Source organism: Alternaria arborescens (assembly GCF_004154835.1).
Source record: "Alternaria arborescens strain FERA 675 chromosome Unknown contig_4, whole genome shotgun sequence".
Classification (NCBI taxonomy): domain Eukaryota; kingdom Fungi; phylum Ascomycota; class Dothideomycetes; order Pleosporales; family Pleosporaceae; genus Alternaria; species Alternaria arborescens.
Window position 1 is genome coordinate 145,919 of NW_021167859.1, and position 16,552 is coordinate 162,470.

Genomic DNA, 16,552 nt, shown 5'->3' on the forward strand with positions numbered 1-16,552 from the left:
GTTTGATATTTACGCGGAATTAACCACTGGTAGAAGGGAAAGTTATCTAGCGCAGAGTATAAACGGGCTTTGCTTGATTTTGCTCCTTACAGGTTCTATCACTAGGTTCGCAATGGCGATAAAGTCAACGCGGAGATGCTAGTAGTAAACTAAATTCGGCAGTCAGATCCAGGTGCCCTTGGGACACGATGATAAAATCTTGTGGGATGTAGATTGATATTCCAATACACATTTGTCTTATTGATATTGTCTTACGAGGAAACAGCTAACGCCTCCAAACTCCTTGCCATATCGTCTCCCACCACATTCACAACAGTAGGTGCGTACCCCACACCCTCACATACACTCTCTCCATCGAATTTCACCCCAAGTATCTCTTTCGCCACCCACATAGCAGTCTTTGCATGCAGACTCGGCTCCAGCAACCCCCCATCTTTCTTCTTTCCCCCATAAACCCGACTTTCCCCTCGAGCAAGCGCCTGAAACACAACCAGCTGATCCCTCAAATACTCATCCACACATCCTCCATGCTCAATCTCTGCCATCAAATCATCAGACACTTTCTTCACCATACCGGGAACGATGCGCTCGAGAAGGCCGGACTTGAAACCGCGATCATAGAGCCAATCGCGACCAATTCTCATGCCAGTAGATGTTGTCGCTACAAGGAGAAGATAATATCTCTTCTCGTGATGTGAGTTCTCGAATGTGATGGTAGTATCTATTTCTGCATTACTGGCATTACTGCCAAGGCAGCGGAGTATTCGTCGCTCAAACATGTTGTCCAACTCCTCGCGAAACTGACGTTCGGTATGCCGCGGTGCTATGATCGTTGCAGTTATGCTGACAATGTCTCCTCTCTCGGTTAGCTGGAACCCTGGTTGTCTGGCCTGCAGAGGTGTGATGGTGTATGTGACGCTGCCAATGGCTGCGCTGCCTTGTGACCAGCCGCGCGAGTGGACAGCGATGGCGATATGTGGTATGCCGATCAACTGGAGCATTGGGATAAGAACTTGAGTTATGTAGTCGATCGAGGGTGCATTGGAGACGTTGGTTCCTCCCTCTATGCGGACTCGGATTGGATGTTCGACGCCAGAGAAGAGGATGTATGGTAGGATAGCTTGCAATACCAGATTGACGCTTCCAGGAGTCGTCTGTCGGATCTGCACCTCACTAGCGTTTGATAAATTATTAACTTGAAGAGCAGCTCCTGGAGTAAATACAATCTCCTTGCTCTTGAGCTCTGCACCAATGATCTTCGCCTCGCTGGCTCGGCCTAGCCACTCGGCACTAGTCAGGTGCTGAGCTTTCAGTCCTCCGCCACCAGAGCGCCTGCCTCGGATCTGGGTAATGTGTATCGGCTTTCTGGTAAGACTCGAAAGACCAAGGGCTACTCGGAGGAGTTGGCCGCCACCTTCGAGAGTTGTGCCGTCTAGATGTATCAGAGAGGGTGGGGATGCCATGGCTGATGATGGTACTCTAATTGTGCAGGCGCGTTATCGTAGTCCTGGGAGGATAGACGAGAAACGATATTCCTTGAGGATTACTACATATTATCCTGTGGTGCATGGAACGCCTCACGGTGAGTGAAGATGACTCAGTTGTCACTTGCTCTTTCCAGTCATACTACGGATAGGCTGCAAGGCCGGGCGCTGGTGCTCAAGTTCTTATTCGATCACATTTGTCGTTGTTCGTCTGAGCTTGACATTGATCGTGACATCCCAATGTCTTTTGATCTCAGTGCTATATAGTTGTCAGACTATCGTGGATTGATGGTGCCCGCATAGCAGGAGCCCGCAGCTATAGCATGCCGAGATGATGACGTCGTAGATTTGCAAACAAAAAGTAGAATCAGCCCCCGTGAATATCTATCGTACTTTGATCGTTGACACTGTGTACCAGAAGTAAAGGGGTTGGAGTTGTGTGCCCTGGTTCAACGTTCAGGGTGATATCGGAGATCGAGCCGCGGCACTTGGCGAGTCCTGTCGTCATCAGGGCGGCGCCGAACTTTTGATTGACATCTCCGAAGTCGTCCACTCCCACGTTCGCCCGTGTATCGCCATGTGGAATGCCTCAATAACGCCCCAATCCGCTCTCACTCTCCGGTAGCCGTCCAGTCTACCCATTCCACGCCATGCGCGGCCCGCTGGTTTTCTCGGCGAAGGCCTGGCACGGCCCAGGCAACGGCGCCCTCTTCTCACAAATACAGTCGCGCATCTCGACGACAGCAACACGCCAAACATCAACGTCATTCGTTACCAAGCCAATTTCAACAGCTTCGATACCTAGGCCGTCGCCGAACAGCGCCGTGCCATGTCTCTTCCCTCCATCGTCGATATCCCGATTCGCAACCACGGGCACCACACGTCACAATGGCGTACCAAGCCCGGCTCGCATGTTCACTACGTCGCGATTATTAGCGGAAGCGTCGAGCGGTACAAAGCCTGCAAGGCAGCGCAAGTCATACAGGGAGGAGATTAAAGAAAAGGGCATCGTGGATGTTGAAGAGCACGATGGCGAATTGGAGAACGAGGAACAAGGCTTCGCGAAGTCTGAGAAGGCAGCACAAGCGAAGCAGGTCAACTTGAGCGCCAAGCTCAGCAAGGATGGGTCTGGTTCTGGAAGCACACCCGGTGGCATGAAAGAAATCTGGAGATTGATCAAGATTGCCCGACCGGAGCTAGGCGTACTCTCTTGGGCTTTCGTGTTCCTGCTCGTGGGATCTGGCATCTCCCTATCTGTACCTTTCTCAATCGGCAAGATCTTGGACGCTGCAACTTCGACCGAGAACACCGATGGCTTACTCTTTGGCATGTCTCCCTCCGTCTTCTACTTCGCACTGGCGGGTGTCTTGACAACTGGCGCGGCATTCAACTTTGGACGTATCATCATTCTGCGCATTGTTGGAGAACGCATCGTGGCTCGCCTGCGATCCCAGCTTTACCGCAAGACATTCGTGCAAAACGCAGAGTTCTTCGACGCCAACAGGGTTGGAGATCTCATCTCCCGTCTCGGTTCCGATACCATCATCGTTGGAAAGAGCATCACGCAGAACTTGTCTGACGGTCTGCGTGCGCTCGTCAGCGGTGCAGCTGGTTTTGCCATGATGGGTTTCGTCAGTCTGAAGCTTACTGGTATCCTCGCCCTGATTGCTCCACCTGTCGCTCTCGTCGCCTTCTTCTCTGGTCGCTCGCTACGGAATTTGAGTCGCAAGATTCAGAAGAACTTGGGAACTTTGACTAAGATTGCTGAAGAGCGGTTGGGTAATGTTAGAACAAGTCAAGCCTTCGCTGGAGAAGTCCAAGAAGCATCACGTTACAATCGACAAATCAAGAGGATATTCGCTCTAGGAAAGAAGGAAGCCGTGGTCGCCGCAACTTTCTACGGAAGCACTGGATTGATGGGCAACTTGACCATCATCTCCATTCTTTATGTTGGCAGCAACATGGTCAAGAACGGAGTCATTTCTATTGGTGAACTCTCCTCGTTCTTGATGTACACTGTCTATGCCGGTTCCAGTATGGTCGGTCTGTCTGGCTTCTACGGTGAAATGATGAAGGGTGTTGGAGCTGCCAGTCGTCTCTTTGAGCTTCAAGATCGCAACCCGACAATATCCCCCACCAAGGGTCTGCCAGTCAGGTCAGCGCGCGGCCCCATTGAGTTCAGAAATGTTTCTTTTAGCTATCCCACTAGGCCAGCAGTCACTATTTTCAAGGACCTCAGCTTCAAGATTGAGCAAGGAACAAATGTGGCCATCGTGGCGCCTAGCGGAGCTGGCAAGTCTACAGTCGCTAGTCTCCTCCTGCGCTTCTATGTCCCCAACACCGGAACTATCACTATCGATGGCCGAGACATTACCACTCTTAATGCGAAGCAGTTGAGAAGAAAGATTGGTTACGTTGGCCAGGAGCCTGTTCTCTTCTCTGGTACCATCGCCGAGAACATCGCATATGGTGTGCCTAATGCCACTCGCGCTGAAATTGTGGCTGCTGCACGAAAGGCCAACTGCCAGTTCATCAGTGATTTCGTAAGTATGAACCTCTTTATGTAAGATTCCTACTAATCTGTACAGCCCGACGGTCTTGAAACACACGCTGGCGCCAGAGGTACTCAGCTTTCAGGAGGCCAGAAACAACGTATCGCCATTGCACGAGCACTCATCAAGAAGCCCGACATCCTCATCCTCGACGAAGCAACAAGTGCTCTCGATGCCGAGTCGGAGACTCTTGTCAACCAAGCACTCAACAAACTCCTCCAGGAGAACAATACAACTATTAGCATCGCACATCGCCTGTCGACAATCAAGCGCTCTGACCGTATCATCTGCATCGATGCTGACGGTAGAGTAGCCGAAGAAGGCACCTACGAGCAGCTCAGCTCAAATCCAGAGGGCGCATTCAACAAGCTCATGGAATGGCAAATGAGTGGTGGGGACGTTCCTGCCAAGGATGTCAAGAGCCCTAAACCTACTGAAGAAGAGGAGGTTGAGCGAGAGCTCGAAGAGGAAAAGGAAGAAGTCGCTGGTCGCAATCGCGTCTAATGAATACAGACCTATTTGGTAATTTCTAAATGGCAATCGCGATACTGTAACGCGACTCTTCTGCTTCTCCATGAACGAAGCAAAGGTGGGCGAGCCCGCCAGCAACAGCCATGCCGACACCAGGCCCGCTGGATTTTGGTATCAGCAAGACCTTGCAAGAACACCGCGCTCAATACTAGGATCCCAAGAGCAAACCGACTTATTCTATAGCGCTCTTTGGATGGCATGATGTAGCCATGTACCAACAAGTTCCACAAATCAGGTCCTAGGTCATAATAGGCTTGGAGATAGTATCACTTCCCGCCTGTTCATACATCTGAGCATTGCAACTATAATCAAAATATCGTTCTCCTCTCAATAGTACCCACAGTAGTGACCTACAGGTCTTACCACGTGCAGCATGTAGCGGGACGTGTTCCGTTAGTTTACCTAGCACCCTGATCCCAGCTCGCATCGTATAACCATCACATAATCAGGTACGACACCACTCAAAACACGCACCATGACTTGATACATGGCAGACCACCAATCAGCACATACTTGAACTTCCTAGCGCACCGGACGGGGCAATGTGCCCGTACATCGCAAAAGGAACGTTATAGTGACGTCATGCATACCATGGAGTCTAGACCTCGATCCCTAACGCGCGCTGACGCGATGTGTGATGCAGTATAGAACGACATAGCATATAACAACCATATAAGTTGCCATCAAAACATATACATCACACAAACAACTTCAATGCTCAACACCACATCCCGGCTTCTCCGCCTATCCACATCCACATTCACAAAGCGAACTGCAACACCCACCATCACTACCAAATCCTTGTCTACCTCCACCCCAAGACTCTACGCCCCAGCCCCCAAGATGGAAGCCTTCAAGAAAGTCGGAAACCGGGAAGACGCGCCCCCCAAACATGAAATGGTGCATTTCCCCGGCCTCATGTCGGAAAAGCGGTCGTTTGGCGACTTCCGAACCGTCCTGCACACGGGTCTCTACTCGCAAATCGTCGCCATGGAAGTACCCGTCAACGGCGAGATTGGCGACGAAGTCCACACCGTCGACCAGATCCTCTTGTTTACCTCGGGAAAGGGCCTTGCGACGGTGAATGGCAAGGATCAGGAGGTCAAGGCGGGTGATGTCGTTGTTGTGCCGGCTGGCACACAGCATCAGTTTGTTACAAAGGGGGATCAGCCGCTGGAGTTGATTACCGTGTATGCGCCTGCGGAGCATTTGCCGAGTAGTGTGCATAAGACCAAGGAGGAGGGGGATAAGGCCGAGGAGGATGAGATTGATGAGGCGCCCGAGTGGGCGTTGAAACCCAAGGCTGAGAATGAGAAGAATGGGCTGGTCAAGGAGAGTGGGAAGTATTAAGATAGACCGTAGTTTGGCATGAATAATTTGAGTGACATAATTCTAGTCACTATGTTTACAACAGGCCAGCAGCGCGAGTTGTTTGATCATTGGTGCACTTGATTGGGATGACCAGATCGGTGAGTCGTGCATGGTGGAAGTCGACTTGTAAATGCACTGCAATCTTTAGCTAGAGGAGCAGTCGTTATGTGCTAGAACAATGTGTAAATCTGGCTTAGGCCGGATGTTCTGGGCCTATCCCCAGGTGTATATGCAGCCATGCGCTGGGCAACAAGCAGCCACAAATATTCACTGCAGGATCATTGCATGTTGCACTGCAATTTCTAGCGCGGAAAAGCGGTGGGAGCAAGGCTGAAGACTGAATATGTAAGTGAAGAGCGAATAGCAAATCTACACGTACTCTAGTGAGAATAAAACAAATTGCACTGCAATCTTTAGCGTAGAGGAGCAGTCGTTGTGTGCTGATACAGTTTGAATTTGGCTCAGGCCGGATGTTCTGGGCCAATCCCCAGGTGTATATGCAGCTATGCGCGAGGCACTAATGCACCGCTGCTGTAGGGGAATATTTGTGGCTGCTGCACTATTTTTTGCACTGCAATTTCTAGCGCGGAGGAGCAACTGAAGCAAGGCTGAAGGGCCAGGGCTGAATACGTAAGCAAAGAAGTATGTGTTCAATGGGCAAACTGCACGTTGGGCCAATCATTTGTGCATGTCATGGGTGCTTGTTGCACCGCAATTCTTAGCTTCACTGAGCTTTCAGATGTCCACAATCAGTGTGTGCATGCATGTGCATGATGCAGAGGCGTCAGTGTCTTTAGTCTACGGTGGTGGCTTTAATCGCATATTGCGCTGCGATTGTTAGCGTGGAAGAGCAGCTCGAGCAAGGCTGATGGAACAAGGCTTCAGAGTCAGGGCTGAGTATGGAAGCGGAGAGCGACCGCATGATCTTATCCCATTGTAACCCAAACTATGATGAACGATATTCTGCGACTATCCGCTGAACAGTAGTTCGAATGCTTTCGCGACGATAGTGACCAAGGAGGGCTTCATCCGAAGCGTCTGGCTCGTAAGCTTCGATATTACGCCCAGCCCAGAGAGACGAATCTGACATCAGAGGATGCTCCTGATCTGAAGCGGATATCGCTGTATGATTGCTCACGGCTGAGAAGAACAGACCAAAATACTCCGAAAATGTGAGGTTCTCGCCCCCAATGAGGATCCCTCTACCAGACACGGACTCACTCCGTTCTAGCGCGGCGGTGATCGCTATGACCAAAGACTCGACGGATACAAAGTTGGGGTTTCCAGTAGGTGCTGATGGAGGTATACCAAGCTTGCCCTCCGCAAACTGAGTATAGGCCACAAACATTGGGACTTTCATGCCTGGCACGATCCCGACGACAAATGGAACATCCAGACTGCACGCATGGAACTGAGTCGTTGCCAGTGAAGTGATTCCATCAGCAGCAAGCTTTCGTGACCGTACGTAGGGGACTGTATCGATCAGCTGAGGTGCAATTTGCGAATAGAAACTGCCGATGTGCACGAATCTCGCAACGCCGGCATCTCGGGCTGATCGAGTAAATTTTACTATGGCCTTGGACGCTTGTAGGTAATACTCGTCCGCAGAATTGTTTTGAGGGACGTGTCGTACATCGGAACCAGCCGAGAAGACGATGCTATCAAAGCTTGAGAATATTTCTGGCGTGTACTCTCCAGAGACATAGTCGATCTTGATGAATGGGAGGTCTTTGAGAATCGGGATATCTTTTACGGGGTGACGACCAGCAAGCGAAACGGCGTAGCCACGAGAACGAAGGTGAAGGGCAGCGTATCCTCCAATCATTCCCGTTCCACCGACGATAAGGATTTTCTTAGGCTGAGCCATTTTCCGGGGTACAAGTTGAGCAAACGAGTTGTGGTGGTTCGATATTCCCAGATGTCTTTGGATATTCGCAACCTTAAATGCTTGCGTATAGCCCTAGACTGCAGCTGTAAATTTCTCATGCTTGTCTACGCCGCGCAAGACCTGCAGGTACTACGGAAACTTTGAGCTTGATACCTACTCACTGACATCTCTCTCACTCCGGCTTACAAATCGTATCTGGATTGTTAGCTCACTATTGGCACCTAGCAGCTGTGACTCTAGCCAATCCAAAACTTCTAACAAGAAACCTTGTCTGGGCAAGCAGACTAGACTCAGACGAGTCTAGATTGATGAATGCTATAGAGGTATCAACGATCCGACAAAGGCTTCTGCTAAGTTTCAGTAACTTCCAAGACTTCTATTAGTAAGCAGCCCATATACCAAGGAAGTACCTGAACAAAAACCTATGGGCTTAACTTAGCTGCGGCTAGTAAAGCCGATCGAAGTCTCCCAGTCTCAGAGTACGGATGTACTGTAGTATACATGGCAGAGTTATGTTTTGATCATCTCGACCCGTCCTTTTTACAACGCATATCTAAAGTGCTTGGCCTGCTTATCCGTCAAATCGCTAAATCCATCTCTAATAGCTTGCTCGTCTTCTCCTTGACCGAACTTCTTATCCCTTCTCTTGTTCTCCCAGCCCATCCATAAAGCCAGCACACCGGCTATTACCACCATAGCGCAGTAACAGACAATAAGTCCTGTCAACGCTGAGAAGTACCTCGGCGCTTCTCTCGAAAAGAAAATGTTAGCACCCGCTATGTTTCCCCCAGCATAGAAGACAAACCACAGCCCGTTCGCCGTACTGCGCTTCGTATGTCCGGCGATGTTTGTCGTTAGCAGATTCCATGACAGAATGACCGGAGCACCGACGATATACTGCAACCATGTGCACCCGACCAGACTCCAGCGTTGTGACAAGGGCGTGAGTCGAATGCCCAAAAGTCCAGCCAACGGTGGTAAACAAACCACGGCCAGGATGAGACAACGCGTATCCCTAAAGTACCCAGCTGCAAGTCCACAAAGCGGGACAACCACAAACTCAATCGCACCCGTCGGGAGTTGCAGCAACGTAGCATAAATCCCACTAAACCCAAATCCACGAATGAGTGAAGATGAGAAGTTTGACACACCGCCGTTGATCACGCCGCAACAGAGTCCAATCAAACTGATGCAAAGGACCTTGAAATCAAGAACAGCTTCCACCGCCTGCGCCTTCTGGAACTGTTTCGTCTTGACGCCAATCATGTTGCTTGCAATCCGATCAATCGCCACGATTCTTTGCTTGTGCGATAGAAATTTCGCAGTGGAAGGACTATCAGGCATAACCCAGAGGAACACCCACGCCCAGACGAAGTTCAACAGCCCAATGACGAGGAAGATGAGCTGCCAGGTCTTGATATGCGACGAGTGCGCGTGACCAAGGCCGTAGCCAAGCAAGGCGCCAACCATTGTCGCCATGCCGTTGAAAGCAAGGAAAACGCACATGCGTACTGGTTGTTCATCGCGCCGGTAGAACATGCTGACAATGTTCATGATAGCTGGACTGATACTCGCTTCGAACATACCCAGTAAGAAACGCAGGGCGAGCATCCCAGCGTAGTTTTTGGCCGCGACGTGGCAGCAGAGGAGGATGGACCAGAGGAGGATCATGGAGCCGGTGTATTTCGAAACGGGGAGTCGTTGGATGAGGTAGTTTGCTGGGAGCGCCCAGAAGAGGTAGCCGAAGTTGAAGATGGCGGCGACCCAACCGTAGCGGTCGCCTTCAAGGCCGAGGTCAGGGGTCAGAGTGTAGGCATTTGCGTAGTTTAAGGACAGTTTATCGAGGAATTGGATCATGTATGTCATACAGATCTATCTTTCTATTTAGTAACGCGTTGTTAAGGGTGGCTAGCGTCTACCTACCATTGGCATAATGACCCAATCAATCTTCCGAAGTACGACCTTTCGCTCTGCTTCTAGCTCCTCTCTAGAGTATTGTTGTACTTCGAGGTATAGATCTGCGCCGATGTCGCGCATCTGCTTCTCAGCAGCGAGTTGCCCCTCGTCAATGCTGGCCTCTCGTGCTGGCGAGATATCATGCTCTTTCTCGCCCATCTTGCCCGTCCACAGATGACAAACCGAGTGTTGGTGGTTGACTAGAGTGGGGTAAAAGCAAGATAGCCGAAGACCCTGGCAACAGTAGTTTCGCAGGTCGCGACGTTTGAACAGTAACACAGGCAGCGTGGTGTATGGTGCATCTGTACTTATGTGTTCCCACCATCTCCCACCCTTGGCAACGGCCGTGAAAGTAGTTATCGTCTATCATGCCAAGGTGTCCTTATCGGCTTGTTGAGTGTTGCATATCGCTACCTAGGGCGGCCGTAGTATCATGCAGGTTGCTGATGTTGCCGCATGCTATTGGTATTGGTGATCCTTCGGCACGTCGAATCGGGCAATTCCCGGGTACAGTTACCCTGGCTGGAGTAGTTCGAGATAGCAAAGCTTAACCTGATGGTTGTTTGTGACGTGCGCCAATTGTGGTTCTCCTCATCTGTGCAGCGCATATTAAGCTCGATGAGATAGAATATAATTGTTTATCCAGGCAACAGATTTTACACGTGTCTTATTTACTCTAGTTCGGGTGTCGGACTACTGCGCCTTGCCAATATCTCCATGGATGGCCACAGCCAGCATCGGTATCGTGTGGAAATCCTACTTCCACAAACCGTAAGGTCCAGACGTGAACTTCCATAGCTTCACAGTTCCGTCTTCACTGCCTGTAGCATAAAGCTTCCCGTCAGGCGAGAAGCTTGCCGACCAAATAGGTCCGTGATGGCCCTTGTTGGTCTCGAGCTCCTTCTCTTCGTCAAAGTCCCAAACTCTGACCCAAGTGTCGTTCTGGTTGCTACCACCAGTAACGAATTTGCGCTCTCCGTTGTGTAGAGCCACACTAGCGATCTCGTACGGTGTCTTGATGCTCTTGATGAGTGAGCCGGGCGACTGGCTGTTGAAGAAGTAGGCACTATTTCCAGCGGCTACGCTCAAGATGCCATCCGAGGAGGTGTTATCCAACTCGCAGGAGCCAACAGTGCCTTCAAGAGCATGCTCGCCAATTGTAGCCTCTTGGCGCAAATCCCACCACCGCACCTTCTTATCTTCGGCCGCTGTTATTATGACATTCGGGTCAGACGTCCATACAATCGACTTGATGGTCCCGGTGTGGACACCTGCGCCGATCTCGAAGCTCGTCGCGTCGCTGCGTGAAAGGTCGTAAATGCGCAGCTTCTTCTCCATGCCACCTGTCGCGAGGATCTGGGGATGGGGCTGGTTGGGAAATGCGACTGCGCGGACGATGTGGTTGTGTGAGAGAGTGTGTAGGGCTTCGCCAGTGTGAGTGTCCCAGACCTTTCTGTAAACCGTTAGAACGCTTCCCGATTTCGCGAAGTCATAACACGTACGCAGAGAAATCTGCAGAGGCGGTAGCTGCCAACGAGGCATCAGAAGATAGCCTCGCTTGCCACACTGCGCCTTTGTGACCGAGGAAGGTGCCAATCCAATCTCCCGTCACTCCGTCGCGAAGCATGGGGTTGTTATCCTTGCATGCTGATATAATATAGTATTGGTCTTCGTCTACAAGGGACGAGAAGTGGATGTGTGGCACAGGTCGTGAGTGACCGTGGCAGGTGAGGGGCACGACTTTGGTTGTCTCGGGCATCGTAGGTGGATAAGGAGGGTGGGGAGCTTCGGTGTAAGGAGCGAGTGCGAGGATACGTCGTGTGAGCGGAGTGAGTCTCGTAGCTCAAGTCGAGTGGCGGTGGGGTTTGACGGTGGCAGGGAGTGTGTTTGTTGTCGTTATTGGGATATCGCAGGCAGTTCCGAGCTATATCGGAACCAGCAGGAGCAGCTCTAGCAGTTCAACAAGGCAGAAAAGAGAGCGGAGGATACGAAATGTTCGTCAAGGGGTCGTAACGTCGTGAAAATGGTATGCTGGTGGAATCGCAAGTTCATTGATCGCGATTCGAGGGGAAATGTTGAAACGGGCAGCCAAATCTCAGGGTTGACCTAGCGTCGGAGACTCCACTACCGAGGCTTGCTCAAATGGGCTTAGCTACATGATGCCATCTGTACCTCACAAGAACAGCAGCACCCTATACAAGAGAAAACCCGAACAGGTAGAGAACGTAAGCTCTACTTTGCAGCTTACATTGGCTCCTAATAAGAGACTATAAGGATTAATAGTATTTTAGACTTCTGGATTCTCTATATATGTCTATATAGCCCTGATACGCTTTGTTGTAGTAGGAAGGAGTACTCTGCTCAAATGAGATATCTAGTTTCTCTCTCTGGCGTAGTGGCGGCAAAACTATCTAGATGCAACTGAGTCTGCGCATTATTCATCACCTTTCTTCCAGTACTGGAGACCTAGTCCGCAGATGGTGCACTCCCCCTCCTCGTCCAGGCTTTCTTCATCGTCCCAGATCACCTTCCACGAGATATCGCTACAAGGCGGACATTCGAGCACGACTCCGATGCACAGCTCAGTCGTGACAACCTTGCCATTATCATTTGCTTTCGAGACCCCAGTCTTGTCCATCAAGTGAAGAAATATGTCTCGTCCATACTCTGCAACTTTCTTTGACGCCATAACTATCAGAGGTTGGTTACCTTCGATGTTGTTCAGAACGCTTGCCAAGCCTCGTTCTGTTGCTATTCCCAGTAAGATCTGTACCAACGGATGGCTGGGTTGATGTTCGAAACCGACGAGTTCATAGATATCTCTGATGAAGCCGCAGAATTCGGACTGCGCAACACAGTCTTTGCCGAGTGGTCCACGGGACCTGCCCAACCACAGACGCATTTGCCTCTTGAGCTTTGAGGCAACAGGGACCAAGAAAGCGGGAAATTGGTACTTGTCGCCCACACGATAAAGCCCGAGGAAGTGATTGATCGTGTCGGTCGCGCCATGTAGCAACTCCGCCGGTCGGCATATCTGTGGAACGTATACGAAGCCGAGCATAGTTTTGAGAGCATCGGGATCATCGCCAATCAAAATGATCTCTCTGGCATGGCTCTCCTGTGTACTTCATCAAACGTATATACTGAAAGATGGGATGCGGGACTTACTGCAAATCCTCCGGTAAAAGCTGCCTCGAACCAACGAGACTGTGCGCTCAGCAGCAGTCTATGAGCTTCGAACTTAAACTCGCCCGAAGCTCCGTAGCGGATCGTGACATCAGACAACACTTTGGAGTTTGAGTACCTAGAAGCGGGAGCTTTAGTATGTTTTCCTTCAACATTCGTTGTGACTCACTTCTCAAAGTCGAACCTCGGCCGCTTGTGTGTATTACTCGAGGAATCCATACCGCCAAATCTTAGGATAGAGATACTGCTGTCGAAGAAGAAGATGGAGTCAAAGTCAGGAAGAAAGGTCAAAAGCGAGTGGGTTTGATATTGATGTCTACTAAGACGACCCCAAGGATCTCTCACTTTTCGCCGAGCTAAAACTACGTGATACGCTGTGGTACGCTATCTCACCTTCACCGACTCACCTTCACTTGCGATAAGTTAGTTAAGAGCTCGTTCTTCTCATAGAATGTGAGCGACGCAGAAATTGTAAGTAGCCTGTCGGACATAGATCAAGTACGCAGACTTTAGTTATGGCACAACACCATGCATCGAATTGGAACAGGCCATCAAACGGACAGTGGGAGAAGGCAATGCATCGTCAGACACACACGAGGAGCAGCTTTATAGTAGCAATATAATGTAGTATTTCGATGAGGGTATAATATAGATTAAGATATACAGGTAATAGTCTAACTATGGACGCTGGCAAGATCGCGTGGCATGGTCGTCATTGTTGTTTAGAGGCCGGTAGAGCCGACACCAGAGGTGACGCCATCCTTGAGGTTGTTGACAACAGGGAGAGCACCGTCAGTGACGTTCTTGACGGCAGGCTCAACGGCACCCTTAGCGCCGTTAACAACGGGGTCAACAGCACCCTGAACGTTGCTGACAACAGGGGCGACGGCACCCTCGACACCCTTAACGGCGCCAGTAGCAGCGTCCTTGACGGGCTTGACAATAGGGTCAACAGCACCAGTGACGCCGTTGACAATGGGAGTGACAGCAGAGGTGACACCGTCCTTGACGTCGTTGACGATAGGGGAGACAACACCGGTAACACCACCAACGACGTTGTCCCTGACACCGTCGACAATAGGGGTAGCGGCATCCTCGACAGACTTGAGGCCAGGAACGGCACCCTCAAGACCGCCAACGACACCGTTGACGTCAGGGAGCTGGCGCCTGGTCAGAGCAGCATCAACAGACTTGTCCAGAGCATCGGCGTGAGCATCGATGTTTTTGACATCGTTGACAGTAGAGGTAACACCGTCCTTGATGCCGTTGACACCATCCTTGACGTTACCAACGAGGCCATCAACACTGGGGAGCTGGCGCCTGTCGAGGTCGACCTTAGCATCGACATCAATGTCCTTGACATCCTGTCAGAATTGTTAGAGGGGTGAGATGAGTGAGATGGATGAAACTTACGTCGACAGTGGACTTGACACCGTTGGTGGCACCGGAGGTGACACCGCCAACAAGGCCGTCGACCTTGGGGACGTTGACGTTAGGGATCGTTTGGCGTGCGTTGACCTTAGCATCAACATCGGCATCGACAGAAAGACCGAGAGCGTTAAGCTTGGCCTCAACTGAGGCATCGACGGAGAGACCAAGAGCCTGGAGCTTGACCTCGACGGAGGCATCGGCAGAGACACCGAGAGCCTCGAGCTTAGCGTCGATTGCTGCCTCAAGTTCTGCGTCGAGACGCTTGTTGAGAGAGACGCCGGCAGCAGCATCAGCAGTGAAGGGACCCAAAGCGTTGACCTTAGCATCAACGTTGGCATCAGCGCGGCGGCCTACGCTGGCACCGACCTTGGGGTTGATGCCCTTGTCAACGGTGACGTTAACGTTGTCGTATGTGACGCCCTCGAGGTTGACCTTGGCGCCTGTGTTTACTCGTCGTCCTAGACCGACAGCGACCTTGGGCTCAACACCAGCAACCTTAGCGCCGACGTTTGCTTGGGCACGACGGCCTACGTGGGCGTTGACCTTGGGGAGAGTGACGCCGTCGACGGTTGACTTGACACCAGAGGTGACATCCTTGACCGTGTCCTTGGTCTGGGGGATTTGGGGAATAACGGCGGCGTTCGCAACAGCGGCAGCGGCGAGGAAGTAGTTGAAACGCATCTTGAAAGAATTAAAAGTTCTCGGAAAGAGTGTATATTAGTTGGTATGTAAAACGAGTGTCGTAAGAGTTGGATGAGGCTGAGGCTCTGGATGGATGATGTCTCTTTCCTTGGTAACACCGACAGTACTTATATACTCATCGTTCCATTACCTCTCTCCTGACGCCACTCGATGTACACTTGTGGCAGTGTAGTAATGTCCGGTAAATGGCCGTTGGCTGCATTGAGAAGACCAGTAGGATAGTGATCAACAGCGCGAAGTCTGGTTATAGGTCTTGTGTAGTCGATCTACCGTTATGGCCCATGCGCTCAGTCATTGGAAAGCGGCATCTCTGGTGCAGATCGGTAGTTGTAGTCCCTTGAAGGTGGATCTGCCAGCACAGATACAATGCCAGGTTTGGATGAATTCAGCTGGAGTAATGAGGATAACCTCACCGTATCTTGATGCCTGGCACGGATACCATCTTGTGTGCTTGAAGAGTGTTCCTGAGCCGGTCTAACTCTTTTCTTCTTTTTGTGAAAGGACATGGGCTGAGAGATATTACCCAGGTGCATCAAGTAGGACGAAGCTTCGATGGTGGAAAACAATCTCTAAGTCTTCTTGTGGCTATACAGAGCTTTCAGTTTGAGCTCACCGTTCCAGGCTATTCTGTTGTTTACGATTGGGATCGGCATCAGAGACAGCGGTGCCTGAGCGCGGGACTCGCGGTTTCCAAGTGGATTCCCGTGGATATCTTCAACAGTGCCTGATTAGTTTGCATTAGCCACGAGGAATCCAGGTACAGCCGACGATCGCGCAGAAGGCCTTGATGCATTGGTCAATCTCTGCGCGGGTCTTCGTTTCTTGTCAGTTGTCTGTGGGGCACGGTCAGCAGCACTCCTTTTCCGCGTTGCTCATCGGGCCGTGAGTGTCTGTTACTGTACGAGCAAGCTGCAATGAAGCGACCTCGATGACCCGGGTACCTTTGGCAACTGCCAGTACACCATGTGTACCCCTGAGTCAAGGACTGCTGGGTGGTGTAATAATCAATCCCAATGTCGAAAGCCAACGCGGCGGCACGTTGGACCCTGGCTTGGCCCGAAGTCGAAAGAAACATAGCGTGGGCTGATGAAGCTTAGCGTGCTTGCTTCGAATGACGACGCGCGCCAGACCTGCCACGATGACGCATGGTCTTGGCGTTCTCTGTCCTGAACTGATGGCAGCCGTTATCCTAGCTTTACCGAACTGGTGGAGGATTGACGCTGTTAGAACAAATCAAGCCTCTGGTTAATTTCCGACGCGTCCGCACACCACGTGCCTTCTCCACATCCATCTCCAAGGCTACGATACATCGGTGTCGAGCTATACGCATCTCTTCGCTGGACGCGTTCTTATCTTCATAGCGACTGTGAAACATACATTCATTCTGTCGCGTTCTATCGCACGCTCATGTACGTAAATTGCATCGGCACTGTATCAGTCGGAGCGATGGA

At 51.0% G+C, this 16,552-nt stretch overlaps 8 protein-coding genes across 8 annotated transcripts; 2 read left to right on the top strand and 6 right to left on the bottom strand.

The window, feature by feature from the left end:
- Positions 1 to 251: 251 nt before the first annotated feature.
- Positions 252 to 1,463, bottom strand: AA0111_g2129 (hypothetical protein; the record flags this gene model as incomplete). The annotated part of the gene is made up of 1 exon (XM_028647866.1): positions 252 to 1,463. The coding sequence occupies one exon, from the start codon at positions 1,461 to 1,463 to the stop codon at positions 252 to 254; it is 1,212 nt and encodes a 403-aa protein (XP_028509839.1).
- Positions 1,464 to 2,134: 671 nt separating this feature from the next.
- AA0111_g2130 (ATP-dependent permease) lies at positions 2,135 to 4,540 on the top strand (the record flags this gene model as incomplete). Its single annotated transcript, XM_028647868.1, has 2 exons — positions 2,135 to 4,027; positions 4,073 to 4,540. The coding sequence occupies 2 exons, from the start codon at positions 2,135 to 2,137 to the stop codon at positions 4,538 to 4,540; spliced, it is 2,361 nt and encodes a 786-aa protein (XP_028510131.1).
- A 741-nt stretch (positions 4,541 to 5,281) lies between these two features.
- Positions 5,282 to 5,917, top strand: AA0111_g2131 (hypothetical protein; the record flags this gene model as incomplete). The annotated part of the gene is made up of 1 exon (XM_028647869.1): positions 5,282 to 5,917. The coding sequence occupies one exon, from the start codon at positions 5,282 to 5,284 to the stop codon at positions 5,915 to 5,917; it is 636 nt and encodes a 211-aa protein (XP_028510132.1).
- Positions 5,918 to 6,884: 967 nt separating this feature from the next.
- AA0111_g2132 (hypothetical protein) lies at positions 6,885 to 7,805 on the bottom strand (the record flags this gene model as incomplete). The annotated part of the gene is made up of 1 exon (XM_028647870.1): positions 6,885 to 7,805. One exon carries the CDS (start codon positions 7,803 to 7,805, stop codon positions 6,885 to 6,887), a length of 921 nt encoding a protein of 306 aa, XP_028510133.1.
- Positions 7,806 to 8,366: 561 nt separating this feature from the next.
- Positions 8,367 to 9,941, bottom strand: AA0111_g2133 (putative transporter; the record flags this gene model as incomplete). The annotated part of the gene is made up of 2 exons (XM_028647871.1): positions 8,367 to 9,698; positions 9,750 to 9,941. The coding sequence occupies 2 exons, from the start codon at positions 9,939 to 9,941 to the stop codon at positions 8,367 to 8,369; spliced, it is 1,524 nt and encodes a 507-aa protein (XP_028510134.1).
- Positions 9,942 to 10,538: 597 nt separating this feature from the next.
- On the bottom strand, positions 10,539 to 11,541 carry AA0111_g2134 (hypothetical protein; the record flags this gene model as incomplete). Its single annotated transcript, XM_028647872.1, has 2 exons — positions 10,539 to 11,235; positions 11,285 to 11,541. The coding sequence occupies 2 exons, from the start codon at positions 11,539 to 11,541 to the stop codon at positions 10,539 to 10,541; spliced, it is 954 nt and encodes a 317-aa protein (XP_028510135.1).
- A 675-nt stretch (positions 11,542 to 12,216) lies between these two features.
- Positions 12,217 to 13,187, bottom strand: AA0111_g2135 (hypothetical protein; the record flags this gene model as incomplete). The annotated part of the gene is made up of 3 exons (XM_028647873.1): positions 12,217 to 12,900; positions 12,951 to 13,086; positions 13,138 to 13,187. 3 exons carry the CDS (start codon positions 13,185 to 13,187, stop codon positions 12,217 to 12,219), a joined length of 870 nt encoding a protein of 289 aa, XP_028510136.1.
- A 503-nt stretch (positions 13,188 to 13,690) lies between these two features.
- AA0111_g2136 (hypothetical protein) lies at positions 13,691 to 15,080 on the bottom strand (the record flags this gene model as incomplete). Its single annotated transcript, XM_028647874.1, has 2 exons — positions 13,691 to 14,332; positions 14,382 to 15,080. 2 exons carry the CDS (start codon positions 15,078 to 15,080, stop codon positions 13,691 to 13,693), a joined length of 1,341 nt encoding a protein of 446 aa, XP_028510137.1.
- Positions 15,081 to 16,552: the final 1,472 nt, after the last annotated feature.